Source organism: Belonocnema kinseyi, chromosome 6 (assembly GCF_010883055.1).
Source record: "Belonocnema kinseyi isolate 2016_QV_RU_SX_M_011 chromosome 6, B_treatae_v1, whole genome shotgun sequence".
NCBI classification, from domain to species: domain Eukaryota; kingdom Metazoa; phylum Arthropoda; class Insecta; order Hymenoptera; family Cynipidae; genus Belonocnema; species Belonocnema kinseyi.
In genome coordinates this window covers 78,065,401-78,082,224 of record NC_046662.1, presented here as the reverse complement: position 1 = coordinate 78,082,224, position 16,824 = coordinate 78,065,401, and the positions used below count along the sequence as shown (strand labels likewise).

Sequence of the window (16,824 nt, the reverse complement as noted above, 5' to 3'; positions counted from 1 at the left end):
CAACACACTTCCCTACGCAGAATATCGCACGCTGCGGATACAGGCCGAAGTGGTCCCTATATACTAATCAAGAAGATTTTCACCGCTTGTGAGCAACGAGTCGTGCCGGGCTTAACATTTTTGGTGGACCGAGTTATATTTAATTTTTTACTTGAACCTCGGATATTTCCGTGACGTTTGTCACTGAAATATGGCTGAAATGAAATGTCTGAACTTAGAAGAAATAAGTTTCAAACATTCGAAAATTTCTTACACTTGAACACTAGATTTATAAACAATTTTACAATTTGAAATTATTACGACTTATTTGTTCAAAGTTCACATTTTGGCAGGATCAAAGAAAACATTTGCACAGTTTTGTGAAAAAATCAAATACATTGGACAGTTTATAAACCCAAGCAAATGTTATTATTTTTACTTTTTCTCCAATATTTAATCATTACTTTATTCTGCGAGGTCAACAATATTTGAGTTTAGTATTAAATATTTGATGTCGACATGTATCTTTTACCATATCGCTAAAGAAAACATACCAAAATTATAAAAAATGTATATTTAAAAATTCCAACATAAATGCATTAATTCACATAGTATAACAATCACTGAAGTAAATACTAACATGAATAAATAGTAAACATGAAAACAATTTTGGGCAAAAATCATTTTTTCAATTATTTTACATGGAAAACAATGAAATACATTAATTTTCAACCAAATAGTCAACAATTTTAATAAAACCGATCAATTTTGAAACTAAAGATAAAGTATTTAAATTTTTAATTGAAAATGGACTTTACATTAAAATAGTTCAAGCTTTATCCATTAAAACAAATGTTTAACAAAGCAGTACAACATGACACCAAAAAGTGGATTTTTTTAAACAAAAAAGATGAATTCTCTATAAAAAAAATTCTAATTTTTAAAAAACATTAAAATTTGACCTTTTCTGCTCTATTTTATTATAAAACTCATATTTTGCCTTCAATTTAAGCTTGATACACAAAAAATTTAATTTCCTATCCCTGTACAAAGACGAAATGATTTTCATGCAAATAGTATAAAAATAAAAACATTTATGAATTTCATTAGAACATAATTTGAAAATCATGGTTTTTTTAAATTTATTTTCAAGGTCCTAATTTAAATTTTAAAGGGACTTGGGAATAGTTCAAAATTTAATGGCTCAATTCGGCTGAAAATTTTTATTTTTTATGCTTTTAAATAGAAATTATATCTGTTTTAAGTTTTTAGAAGTAACTTTTTCAATTGTTACTCGTAAAAATCAGAGTGAACTATTTTTTGTACAGAAAAATCTGATTTTTTAATATTAAAATTTATTTAAATCACTTTAAATGACATTTAAAACTACGTGATTCTGGTACCTCTCTAAAATTCGTATCATCTCTAAAATTTCTATAATATTTGTTAATAATTATAGTTTTAATTTTTTTAATTCACAAATAGTTTCATTTTTTAATTATTTAAACTCAAGTTCTTTAGGATCAAATTTTTTAATTTACAATTAATAATTTAGAATTTTTTCTATTTTCAAACCATCAATCAGGTTTGTTAGTTATCTTTGACTTTTTTTCTATTATGTTACATTTTTTAAAAAGATAGAATTTGTTAAAAATATACAGTCTCTAATTCTTTTTTAGAAAAAATAATACTATCGTATTAATGAACACTTTACGAAACTTTTATTATAAATTACAAAAACGTAATCCTTAAAATGCAAAAAAAAACAGAAACCTTTACATTTTTTAATATTTGGAATATAAAATAAGGACTAGTGTTCAAATTTTAGGTTAATTATAATAATTTCTAACTAATTTTCAATCTATTTTAATTATGGGAAAAAACTTGGTATAATTTTAGAAAATTGAAAATTTTAGAATTTTTTCCAGAAAATTTCAGCGGATTTGAAAAGATTTTCAAGGAAATAATTTAAAAGTTTCCATTTTATCATTTTTAGAATTCAGCGCATTTTTAAAAATTTTAAATACAAAATAAGGACTATTTTCGAATTTCTTGTTGTTTATAAAGATTTTTAACTAATTTTCAATCTATTTTAATATTGTAAAAGTATTTGATAGAATTTTATTAACTTTAGCATTTTTAGAATTCATGTTTTAATATGGGAAAATTGAAAATGATGTTTTATTTTGAAAAAACTCATTTTAAGATACTATTCAGTAAGATTTGAAAAAGCCAAAAATTTGTTAAATAGAAAAAACCGATATTATTATTAATTTATAACAAATCAAGTAAGTTTAAGAGAAAATTAAAGGTTTTGAGAAGATTAAAAAGTAATTTAAGACTTGACAGGATTTAAAAAATATGTATTTTCGAAGATTTCAAACAATCATGAAATTAGAAGCATTATGGGCATTTTAAAAGGCTTCAAATGTTATGAAAAAATTATTAAGATTTAGAAGAAAATTAAAAATAATTTTTTATTCTAATAAATGCTTTGATGAATGAATTACAATTGAACAATTACTAATTTTTTAAAACTTAAATTAATATCAATCTGTCTTTATATACACAATTTTTAATTAAACAAAAAGTTATAATCGTTCAATTTTTATTCATTTATCGAAACCCATATTTATTTAAAAATATTTTTGAAATATTCTGTTAAAAATATTTTTTTAAATTTTTAAATGCTATTTTCATTAACTTTCTACGCAATTTTACTCAGATGTGAACGAAGGCTTATTAGTCGATGATTATTAACAAGATAATGATTTGTTCCTTGTTTAGGAATTAGTACAGTTTTAGCTCTTTTCCACTAAGTTGGAAAGTGACCCAAACACTGAATTCCAGTAACAATCTTAATAATTATCACAACTGCTTTTTAGTCAGCTGCATTCATAGAATTTTTTTTGTTACCAAAAAAGACGATTTTTCAACAAAACACATGAACTTTTAGCTAAGAAAATTAAAAAAATCGTTTTTAACCGATATTAAAAAATTTTCAATGAAGTAGTTCAATTTTAAACTAAAAATATAAATTTAAAAAAATCTAATTTTTCTAAATTAATAATTACATCATTTTTATTTATTCGTCTATTTTTTGTTTTGCTTTTTTTAATCGTTCTAAATATTATGTTAAAATGAATTTTTTTAAATAAAACTTTTTAAATTTTTCCAGGAATTTCAAGCAATTATTTATCTTTTAATAATTTCTATTAAAATGATAAATCTTCAAGAATAAAGAAGTATTTTTAACTAAAACTATGAATTTGAACGAAAATGATAAATTTTTGTCTACAAAAATGTACATTTTTAATCAAATAGTTCAACTTTAAACAAAAAAGATAAAATTGCAATCAAATATTGCAATTATTCTTGAAAATAACATTATTTTACATTTATTTTCCATTTATTTTGTGTTTTTGTAATTTTGATTTGTGATTTTTTATCGAATCTAACCGATGAGATTCCGGGACGCACAACACTGACACACACTAACCCAACTGTACTGCTCATTCGCATCTGTGTTTGCGGCACACATCAGAGTAGCGCGCCGCCACGTCCGTGTTTTTCAAAACACAGTAGGCTTCTGTAATTTTAAGCGACCTAGAACTGTGGTTCTCACAGCGCAGATGTTTCTCTTCAAATTGTTCGTAATAATCATTTTGAACTTCTACGGCACCGCCTTTTAATACTTATTATCAGTTCTGTAATTATCACAGACCAGCTCGATATGATTTACAGAATAGTTATTGTTAATTCACCGAATTTTTGTCAATCCGCCACAACGTGACTTGTTTAGTAATTCCACAAGTACAAATTTTTTCCGTACAGGAATTATTGATATTTCAAATAGTTTTTGAAAATTTCACGTATTTAGGGTAAAAAAATTCTTTTAATAGATTAGGCTGCAGACGTAAACACAGGAGAAAAAATTAATATAATAATAACGCATTTTTATCTAAGCTATTTTCCTCATAGTAAATTCCAGTTGATAAATTTTGTCCCGAATTTTGATGAAAATGATATACATCGCTTTTATATAAATAAAAGATTTTTTATTTGATAACAAAAGTTGGTGTCATATTAAACCGACTCTCAAGATCAATTTCCTACCATGAATTTTCATGAGTAGTAACTGTCGAGTGCTAATTGAAGGGTGACAGGCTGCCCTAAAGGGCATTTCTACCCAAGTCGGGCAATTCTAAATTGAAATGGACAGTTCTAAAAGTCAAAATAGGTAGTTATAAAATTTTGCTCCCATTCACGTTACAAAATTATACATAAAATACAAAATTTGAATAAAATTTATATTATGGTTATTAATAAATCGTGAGTTGTTTTTAACAGTATGAATAAATATATATTTTTTTAATATTCAAAAAAACCTTAGACTTATTACACATTTTATTACCACACATTATTGACCGAAAAGTGTTCAAGGAAAAATTATGAAAAAATTATTCAGTACAACAAATCTCGGAAGAAAGAACCTTTTTTAGGCAGTTGCTTACTTTTAGGTCGGGCAGTTCTGATTTTTTCTTATGGTATACCCTGAAGGGTGACAGTGCAGAACTAGATTACCAGAAAAATAGGAATTTTTCGAAAAAACAAAAAACATACTGTGAAATCGAAATCACTATTTATAGATCAAAGAAATGTACACTGGCGATCAGTAGTATTGCTGGATTGAGGGCAATAAAGTTTTATCTAGAAAAGGTATCTAGGTTCGACGAAATGAATGTGGAAGTTTACAATCTCAAAGCGACATCAATCTAGAATTGAAGTAGGCTTCACTACTGCGGATTTCAATGAAAAAAGAAGCCAATTTTTGTTTAAATAAGAATAAAAATTACGCTATCGAGTTATTAGCTTTCGAAACACGGGCAAATAAAGTTTCATGCAAAAAATATCCTTTTTCCTAAATGCGCCTTTGATTGTTTAGAGTTTTTATCCAATAAAATCTTTCACGACAGAAATTTTGTTTATCTAGATTCACACGGCAACCCTTAAGTTATCATGCCACATCCAATTCACGACCGTCTATATGAACATTACAATTTGAAAACGGAGCTTTCAAGAAAAAATCTCACTTTTTTTTAGCGAAAAATAATTAAGTTAAAGATTCTTGTTCTGTTCAAAACTAATTTTTGTAACTAAAAATTTAACTATTCCACTTGAACATTCATCATTTAAGTACAAAACTCAGCTCTTGTGCTTTTAGGTTTAAATTCAACTATGTGATTAAAAGTCTAACTACTTTGTTCAAAATTAATTTTTTTGGTCAAATCAATCTGCTTTGGTTGCAAATTCATTTATTTAGTTTGAAATTTGTTGTTGGAGTTTTGTTTAAATTTATCCTTTTTATTAAATTCATATTCTTTGTTGAAAATTCAAATACTTCAAAGAAAGTTGAACTCCTTTGATAAAAATTAATTTTTTTCTATTGAAAAGTCATAAATGTAGTTTTAAAATTCCTTTCTTAGGTTTAAAATTGGAATATTTGCAGAAAATCATTTTTTTTTGTTCACCATAAATTTCGTAAGTAAAAATTTAACTGTTCCATTGTAGTTTGCAAATTTAACGTTTTGAGTTTTAAATTTGTCTTAGAGTAGAACTGTTTTGTTGAAAATCAATCTCTTTAAATAATAATTTAATTATTTCGTGAAAAATTCGCTTTTTATCTATAAAATAAATTTTCTTAACTATAAATTTATTTTATTTAGTTGAAGCATCCTATTTTTTGTTTGAAATTCATCTCTTTTTGTAGAAATTTTATCTCTTTGGTTGAAAATCTAGCTGAAGTTACGGAAAATTCTATAATACTTGTCAGTTTCTATTTGAAAAAGAATAACATTAATATACCATCTGAGTCACGATTACTACCTCCATTTTTTATAAATATATTAATTATTATTATAATTTTCTATAAATGATGATATTCATGTTATTATTTGTTTAAAAAATCTAAATAAAAATAAGAATTTAGAATGCTTAAAATATTGAAAAGAATTTTTCAAGATATAGAAAATATATAGAAAAACTAAACGAGTGCTTTTAGTTCAAATAAATCAATTTATCTTTAATATACTTTTCCCATAAACCCAGAATCTTAAAATTAAGAAACCTTTTAATCAAAAGAAGTTCACAGATAAATAAATATAGACAACTGCATCCTTATTCGATAGATGTAACAAGATCAGGTACAGCATTATTTTCCATTATGTTTTTCCAGAAGACGTCGCGATTTTAAGAATTAGGGAAAAAAAATTGCAAAATGAGAAGTATCATCATAAAATTAATGGGCGTTACAAAGTTTAGAGAGGAATCACAAGAGAGAAAAAAAGAAAAAACTTTGCGCTTAAGATCATAGTTCATTGCAGTCACGCGACAAATGATCGATTCGAGTTCTTTATGGGTATGTAACGGGTAATACGGCACACTCCTCCTTTTTGCATAACGTATTCAATTCAGTGAAGATAAATGGATGCTTGGTCGAGCCAAAATACAACGTGCCTAATAAATAAACATTTACTTTAGCATCTAAGCCTCTGAAAGTACGTATATAAAATATACTTTGTCCAATAAAAGAAATTTTTTATTTTCTTCTTTAGCAATTTTTTTTTTACATTTTCTAAAATTACAATAGGAACATTTTATGGCAATAATTTCCTAAGGATTACAATAAAATTCAAATATATTTAAAAAAATTGTAATCCACAAAAAAATCTGCCAAGTTGAACTACATAAATGTTAAAAAAAATTAAATTTAGCCATATTTGTAATAAAATGTATTGAGAAACTGTTTTTATAACAAACACTATAAAAATCTTGTTGATAAGCTTGAAGAAGTTATTGTACACATCTAAAAACTTAGCGGGGTCATATTATATCACCGATTATTAAAATTTAGTGAATCAGTAGTTTATACTTAATTAAATTTTTTTCTATCTTATTATTATAGATATCTCATGCCAAGTACAAGTACATGATTTTGTGAAATAAAAGTTGGCTAAGTAATTAAGAAGAAGTTTACATAATAAAATATATATCAAGGAATTTTATTTTATATAGAATATTATTCCTGAAGTAATCTTAAAATAAATATGAATATTCACACATTATTTTCTGAATGTATTTTCTATCCGTCAGTTAGTTTTTTTCTCTAACTTCCAGATTTTAAAAAAGGCTGTTAGGAAAATAATACATTTGTATCTCATTCGTATTATTGTAATTTTTTAGCATTGATCGAATTTATGTACATTTTCAGTCTGATGATGAGACTAGACTGGTCTCGAAAGGAAACCATCAGTTTTTATCCTGAAATTCTTGTAATAAATATTTTTAATGGTCTAAAAGTCTTCGAAGTATGATATAATTTTCCACATTTGTTTTTTTTTCTCCTAGACGTAAAAGAAAACAAGACAACATACCATCTCTCATATTCTTTTTACACAGAATCTTCTAGAAATTTTAAAAAGAAATATTAGAAAGTTTTACTTGGTATAAGAAAGTCGTACAAAAATATAATCCCGCCAATTTTTAACATATTTAATACGACTTTTTAAAATTCACTTTAAAAATGTACATTATGTTCTTTATAAAAAAGTTCCTTAATAATATATATTATTGTGAATATTTTATTCATAATTCCCTGTTTAATGAAATTTAACATCGGACCGAATTTTTGAAACTGCTTGTATGTGCAACATCTTAAAAAGGAGTTTAAAAATGCACGGATTTATGTTTTTTGGAATATATTTTGCAATTAATAGTTAATCAAAGTACGCTAAGCGCAAGGAAATTGTATTCCAACATTTGTTAACCCTTTTTTAATTATTACATTATTTTTATTCAAAATAGAGAAACACCTTCCATAAATTAATACAAATAATTTGTCCATTGATAATTCTTATTTATTTATTTATTTAAATGTTATATGTGATTGTCAAAAAGGAGACAATACTAAACAATGAGATTTTCTTATACAATCGAATTTCTAAACGATCTAAAATATTTTACATTTATGTTAAGCGTAACCCAAGAGAGCATGAACATATGAAACAAAAAGATAAAAGGATTTATTTGTGATTAATATGAATTTTACATGTTGCTAATGTTCGCGTAATATAACATTCTTATAATATGAAATAATGAAAACTCAACATTCCTTTTAAAATATATGCAGAAGAGATAAAAATATTTATAAATATGGGAACAATCACTTTTTTACAATTCATTTGATTTCGACTTTGGCGTATCAGAATATCATCTTATTTTGTAACACGATCAGATAATATAAAGCGTTATCGCACACCTTATAAAAAATATTACCACAAAATAATGACTGTTATTTACTTTTAGTTTGAATTAACGATGATAGATCGATTTTTAATTACACTATACAATATTCGTAAAATTTAAATTGAATAATATAGCCAGCAATCTTATGGAAAGACATCCTGCGCATTTTTTTTATTTGTATTTTGTAAAACAAGTTATCTAAAATTAAAAATTAAAAAAACTGTATGTGAAAAAATACAAAAATTGACTTTTATTTATAACAATGATAATCATTAATACGTAACAGTGATTTGTAGTTATAAATTAATAAGAAATTTCTATGAGGGTTAGGAAAAGAAGAAAATTGTCTCTGCAAAATACAAACATGCACTTTGGTTTTTAACGTTTATTTATAAACATCTCTGATAAAGCATATGAAGGCAGATTTGCGAAAAAAGAATAATTAATCTGGACGCGAATCCTGAATTTTTCATATTATATTACCCAATTCGTTTATAAAAACGGTGCTTTTTACATATTGAGAAATATTTATAAGCATTTTTTTAAAATTCAAAGGAAATCTAAAAATTAATCAAATCCTACATCCCTCATACGAAAGAAGTTATAGTGTGTTAAAAAATACCCACTCTTATGCAATTTCATTTGGCGTTTAAAGTTGTTGTTTTAATATTAAGAGTAAATCAACGTCAATTTCAGTAGTAATACGATATTAAAAAAAATAATTTACTTTTAAACGGAATTTCATAAAAGTGGGTATTTCAACAAGCTATAACTTTAGACGTATGAGTGATATAACATATTTTTGATTTCTATTTGATTAAGTCTTCTTTAACTAATGTCTGACTATTTTTTTCTACAGTTTACAGAATATGTGATATTCCGAAAAAACTGAAACAACATTTTTTTGTGGCAAATAATTCGGAAAAATATCAATTTCGAAGACTGTATCTCCTAACTTGTTTAAGATGTTTAACGTCCTGATACTTGTTTTCGAAGCTAAACTACAGAGTTCAAGCTACAAATTTGTTTTTATGAAAATATACATAGTGACCTAAAAAAATTGATTCAATGCAAGCCTCCCCGCAGCAATTTTTTCTTTTTGGTCTCAAAATAATTGTCAAGGAATACTGAAATGATTTTACAATAAGCAAAATGAGAGGTGCAAACCTTTTCGTGTTGATCTGAATCTAAGCCTAACGTGGTTCATAATGCAAAAAATTGGATATATTTTGTAACTTTTTGTTTATATTAGTACCATAAAAAAGAGATACAATTAATGGAAATCTCATTAAATGCAATGTACTCTCTCTACAATAATAAACTTGGTCGTAATTTTTTTATTATCAAAAATTAATGTCTCCTACTGCTGTTAGTTTTTTTATTAACTTTAGTAACTGTTATTATCCTGGATATCTACGATTAATTAACAAAGTTTTCAAAATTGTTTTATATAAAGAATAAGAATTATTTCGTAAGGTTTAAAAAGTAGACAAAAACTATCCGACATTCCCAATTAGAAGCAATATTTCCACAACTAAATTTAGAACATTCTTTCTCCATGATAAGTTTTCTTGTACCTTAGGATGTCGGTATATCTGGACTGAGGTAAACCGCATTAAAAAGTTTGAAACGTAAGTGATCAGAAAGAAAGGGCTTTCAGGTACAAATAAACTTTGAGAAATCGATCGAAGTTGAAGTTAAATCCGAATCCGATGGACAGTTGGAAAGTTGGAAAGGCATACCAAAAAGGAAGCTCTTGGTTGAAACCAGATAAGTTGAGATGGATTGAGGATTGTATGTCGCTTACCATGTACGACCCTCGAGGGTTGATTTGGGTTTCCGCTTCCTTTTCCTCTATCTCTGATCGCAAAACTGAGGTGGTGCAAAACTACCCTATAGGTATCGCTGGGGGAGCATGACACTAATCGAGGGCTTAGTTCACGTTCGACAACAGGGAAAGTAACATCGAAGATTTTCCATCGGCTTTCATAATCACTGCTTTCCAATGGCCTCAATTTCATGTGGAATACTCCCTAGCCATGACCTGCATTCTTAGCTCAAAAATGCTCTTCACTATTCTGCAAGATTGAACTAAATTATTTGCATAAAGTGTTCGTTAACACTTTTATTCTTTTTTATTTCCACGTAGTATTTTTGCGTCGCAGAGAATAATGCAACATTCATTTTCATTTTTTGGCTAACTAGTCCCTAGGGAAAAAGTAAAATAATAGCGAGCATTTCTGCAATTCATGAGTTTTTCCCGAATTTCAGTACTCTTTTATTATTCCTCAATTTTAGAATATTGTGAATTTGAAATTTTCTAATATCTACTGTGAATGGATTTTGTTTCAATTTTAAAAGCTTTAATTAAAATAGCAAACAGCAGTGAAATTTTTATCAATTTTTGCTTATTTCTATACACAAAAGCTCATTCTTATCCTTGAAAGGTTCTTTACAATTCTCTTTATTACATTTTTATGAAACTATTTTATTTAGAAATAATCTGTATAGCTAGTTCCAATTACTAATTTTTTAATTAAAAATTTTTCTGAATAATATTCAACAAGAACCTCACGAATATAATTTTTTAAAGAACCTTTCACGGAATAGAATGAGGTTTTTTAACTTTAAATTTAATGAAAATGATTACTTTTGACCGACGCAGAAAAAAATACAAATATGCAAATTACTATATTTTAATAAGCAATTATTATCTTCAATATTTTTTGATTATTTACACTTGTATTTCTCTTCAACATTTTTTTACAATTAACAACAGATTTTTTGCATCAAATTTATCAAACATTTTTTACAATTAACTAAAAAAAATTTAAGTTAAAACTGTGACAAAAAAATTTAAAAATTGATATCCATATTAAAATTTGTATTTGAATCTTTGATGTCTATGGGCATTAGATGGGCATTAGAAAATTATTGCTTTTTTTTAAATATTTACAAATTTCCGCACATGATTTTTTTAAGCCTGATATAGCTAACAAATTATTTTCCTCAGTCACCAATAATTGAATACAAAATCTTATCCGTATATTTGAGTCTTATAGGGGTGAACAAGTTTTATACAAGTTTCAGATCATTTAATTTTTTTTTCAAAATTGTATTTAAAAATTTGTGAAGTAAAAACTATCATTTAGGTTCACATCTCAAATTCTGTTGATATATTGTTATCGTAAAATATTAAATATCGAAATATACCAGGAAATTGATTAGAAATGTATCTAATTTATTAAATATGAAATATGCTAAACATATGAAAACATTTTTATATTACTAAATACTTTTGGAACTTCAACTGAAAAAATAAATATAAATTTATTGCACTTGCATATATAAAAATCACAGTGAAAAATTCATTTTTAATTGAAAGCAATCGAAATTTTTAGTTTATTTAATCGAAGTAAGATATGAAAAAAGTCAAGAAAGCAAAATGGTTACTTGGAAATATTGATATAAAAAATATTCCCTTACGACTTTTTAATAACACTTTGTCTCATTTTTAATTGTTTTTTTTTCTATTTTACCAGGTAAAATGTATCAGCACAGTGTTATAAAATAAAGGATAGATGGAACAAATGTAGGGAATATTTTCGTAGAAATTTTATTTTTTGTTCTAATTTTTTTCATATTTCTTTTCATTTTCTACAGAAACTGAATTTTTTTTTTAAACAGCGGCCCTGGCCAAAACTTAGCTTTTTGCTGAAAAATACTTGTAATTAAACGGACTGAAGTCATTTCAACTGAATAACGCGGTACTTTTACTGCAGTCTGACTTTCTTTTGCAGTCATCTTCTTCACATTCTAGTAAACGGTGCGGAAAATATATAAAATATATTTTGAAAAAATATTTAATATACATTATAACAGTACGTGATCTTAAACACAAAAATCATATGAATCTACTTTTTAATAATTTTCTTTATATATTGTCAAAGGTATTCACTTTACAATAATAAGGTGACAACAAAGTTTTAGATATGAACCTGAAAAATATGTTTTAGTGCCTAATTCTTAGATTCGATAAGATTGTTTAAGAAGAATATTTGCGTAAGAAGAATATTTGTTTGAATTCAAAACGGTGAAAATTAGAAAACAGTTTCATTGATTTATATTAAAATTTCAGAAAACTTGTTGAGCATATATTATGACCTTAATAGTATGTAAGTTGCTTTCATACATTTTTCTTGACCTGCAAGGCGCGAAAAATCTATGTTTTTTTGTGAAATTCTAAAAAATGATTAATTTGTTGGCTGATTTTCCCATTGCATATAGGCGTTAAAGATTCAACTAAAGGATGTGTTATAATGTTTTTCTCACAACTTTGAAAATCATATAATCTTAAATTATTAAACCGAAATTCAAAGTTATGCACCCCTCCAACTCATGTAAACAAGAATATCTTCTGGGTTCTTAGGGAGAACATAAATTACGTTAAATTATTTTTCTGAGGGGGGGGGGCAATATTTGTCTATGCTAAACTCTACCAAATTTTAATACTATCAAACGACATTGGAAAAAACATCTTATTTTACTATACACACAAACGGATCCACATAGGTTTTGATAAAGGTTCCTATTTAATATAATATTCCAATTTTTTCATAGTTTTTTTTGTATAGAAATCCATGCGAAATCATATATTGGTTCGCATGTAGGTCCCCGTATTATTTCATATACTGGGCCCCATTTGAAGATTTTCAGATTAATAATTGTAACAGTAATATACTTGGATTTTGCTAATATGGATTTCTAATAATATATGTAATAAGTGAACGTCCATTAATTATGCAAGGATGAATTTTTGAATTTTAGACCTCCTTTTGTAAGAATTCGCATAATTTCAGTGACAACTCCCCCCCTTCTCTTTTCACAAAATATTATATTATTTACTCAATATATCAACAAATTATGAATTATTTCGACCAAAAACGAGATTTTGAGAGATTTCAAGTTTTTTAAAAAGATTTCAAAGGTTTCCACTGATTTTAAAGGTGGTAACAGCCTACAAAGGAATTTCTAGTTAATAAAAAGCTCTTTAAGGATTTACTGTCATTCATAGTTCGAAGGATTTCAGGGTATTACCAAATTTTGGGGGCTTTTTAAACGATTTAAAAAGATCACGATGAGTTTCAAAATTTTTGAATGATTTCAAAAATTTAAAGATATTACCTGATACAATTCCAGAAAGAATCTTAATTTTTCAAGGGATTTAACAAAATTTTAAAGTACTTAAAAGATTTAATGAAGTTTCAAGGGATTTCCGAACTCATAAAAGATTATAAGGAATTTAGAATCATTTTGACGACTTTTTAAAGATTTTTAGGTGTTTAAAGCGGTTTGGAAAGGTCCCCACAAATTAAAAAAATTTTAATATTTTACAAAATTTCAAGGATTTAAACCGATTTTAAGGGATATCGAGTAACTTTACGTGATTTCAAAGATTTTGATAGCACCTATAGCACTCGCTATAGGTTTCACTGTGTTTCCAAAATTGTAAGGCATTTTTAAAAGTTTCAAAAGAATTTATGAGGCTCCAAAGAAATCCAAGATATCCTGGGATTCCAAATATTTCATGAAAGGAAAAAAAAGGAAAAACTTGTAATATGATCTTCATCTTTAAATGATCTTTTTCATAGCAAAAAATGAATCAAAAACTTATTAAGACCGTTATTTAGAACTGCATAATGGTTTTTAGAAAAAAATGTTTATCTAAGTTTTGACATCTATATGCTATAGAAAATTATTGTTTTATTTGTAAGTTAGAAATTTCCATTTGGCATGATTCTTTTCTATTCAATATAATATAATATTCGTTTATTATTTATTAACCATTTATTAAACATTTGCAATATTATTAAATAAGTTAATAAAAAGAGGATACATACGTAAAAAATATTTATTCGGAAAAAATTACGTGAACTGGAATCTATGGTTTATTTCATTTGTCTTTCCATTTTTGGTTTCTATCCCCGAAACTAAATTGTCATTTTTAAATATGTGCAAATAACATGCGAATAAACAATGGACAATAATCACACACACAAGAGAAATTTATCGAAATGAAGAAACATTTTATATATGTGGAAATTAGTTAAAGTATATGCGTTAGTTCAACTGTGACAAGGAGTTAATTCATGACGTAGATAAACTTTAAATTGAGAAATTTCTCGAGCCTTGGAATTCTACATTTTACATTGCAAATTTGTTTTCCTACTTCATTATTTTGTTTCCTATTTCGAGGTTTCCACATTTTCAGTGTTTTCTTAACGTACAAAACAAACTCAATCTAAAATATACAATTTATATTTATGATTACTAGTCTCTTTGAAACAGGTCCCAATGTATTTCTTTTTCTAAATTGATTTCTGTTATCTACAATTAAAGTATTCCTGAAATATTGTATTATTGAAATTTCGAAGTGCACTCACCGTTTCCCGTTGCCGTCATTAACCCACTGCCCAGTTGCCTCAACTTGCTGAAAGTTGTTCCACTCTCTTCCGGTGTTACGGATCCCGTGCCAGATTCCGGTTGATTCGCCACCATCTGCGTCAGAGAAATATTATTGGCAAATGAAAACTGATCCAGGTACAAAATGCAGATTCTGGAAACTATATATAGATTATTTGAAGAGTGTCTGAACAAAACATGATAAAATAATTTTTTGAGCAGAATGAGATATGCATGGTTTTAACATTTTCAGGACTTGAGGAATATGTGCTCAGGTGAATAAGTTATATATAGTTTATATATATATATATATATATATGTATGTATGTATGTATATATATAGTTTATATATAGTTTATATATAGTAGACAAGAAAATAATATTTTCTATTTCTGTTATTACTTTTTCTATATAAAACAAATGAAAAATATTATTGTTTTGTCCACCATACATAAACTCTATATAACATATTCACCTGGGTGGATAACCAGCTAGATGGTTTCTTCTATATGTTCTTATTTGAATTTTCCTTCTATGTGTGGTGTTTTTGAAATACGACGTTTGACTAATTATTGAGGAATCATCTCAAATGGATTTATCTTTTTTTCGCTTACTCCTCATTTGTTGTGAATATTTCTATAAAGTTCAAGGAGAGTTCCGTTATTTAAAATAGAACACTAAAAAATTAAAAGGACAAAATATGAAGATAAAGCAATAGGTGTGGCCAGTAATGGTGTGAGAATGACTTTTTATTTATTATTACTTTTAATGTTTATGTAGAAATAAGTGCTAATATGTAATCAGGAATCAAAACGAAACTTTCGTTACGTTACGTTATGTTATATTTGAACACAGCACAAATTTCGTTATTTCAGTTATCGATATCGCGACGTGAAACGAATGTCAGCATTGCCTTCGTTTCTTTACGTTATGAAACAGATGAAACATAATGAAAGAATATTCAGTTAATGTTATTAAAATAACTAAAAAATACTTCCATCCATCAAGGATCGGAGGTCTTTCTTACGAGGAATTTTAAAACCTGTAAACAATCCAGGTGCTCCAGAGAATTTACCAGGATATTCAAACATTCTTCGAAGAATTTTAGAACTCTTCTTTCCTGTCAAGACCAAGGCCAGTTTATGAATATGCGAGAATGGCTCAGGTTCCCTAGATAGATTACGAGGTCAAGTTTTGACATTTTTCGGAAGCATGTAGGTGCTAATACTGCGGAGGCATCTTAAAGTCGTAATTATAAGAAATGCGACAAACCACGCGCTCTAAAAATTTTGCCAGAATACTGAAACATATTCTTCGATTAATTTTGAGACCCTTCCTTCCTGCGAAGGACAAAATACATAACCGAAAAAGCGAAGATGATCTGGGTTTCTCAGGTCGCTTACTAGGTCGCATTTTCACATTCTTTAAAGGCATTTTGACATTCGGAGGTATCTGAAAGTCATAATAATCCGGATTACTACTATCCAGGCGCTGAAGAGCATTCACCAGGTCACTGATACATATTCTTTAAGGAATTTTTAAACCCTGCGCTCCTGCTAAGGCTAAAGCGAGTTTCTGAAAAAGCTAGGATGGCCCGGGTCCCCTAGGTGACTCACCACGTCGAGTCTAAACACTCTTAAATGGCATTTAGATGTTAATATTTCGGAGGTGTCTGAAAGTTATAATGATAAGAAATACGTCAATCCACGTGTACCTGATAATTTACCACGAAATTTCGAGTACTTCGAGACCCTGTGTTCCTGCTTAAGCTAAAACGAGTTTCTGAAAAAGTGAGAATTGTATAAGCTACCCAGGTGGTTTACCAGGTCAAGTTTTAACATTCTTTGGAGACAATTAGACGTTAACACTGCGTAGATATTTAAAAATCATAATTATGAGACATGCGACGATCCGGGTACACCAGAAAATTCACCAGATCACTCAAGACAATATTCTTCGAGGAATTTTGAGACCGCGGGCTTACAGTCTGTCAAGTTAAAGCGTGGGTGGCTTTACTCGCAGTCGGTAAGGTGTATCGACATGATTTTGGTGTCAAAATATTAAGAAGAGCTCCCTCTT

The 16,824-nt window shown here is 27.2% G+C and overlaps 1 protein-coding gene across 1 annotated transcript in view; it reads right to left on the bottom strand.

Moving 5' to 3' along the window:
- Positions 1-16,824, bottom strand: part of LOC117174366 (regulating synaptic membrane exocytosis protein 1) — a 522,514-nt gene that overhangs the window by 387,254 nt on the left and 118,436 nt on the right. The window contains exon 3 of the mRNA XM_033363427.1: positions 14,727-14,841. Within this exon, the coding sequence (XP_033219318.1) occupies positions 14,727-14,841 (115 nt within the window). The remainder of the gene's footprint in view (positions 1-14,726; positions 14,842-16,824) is intronic.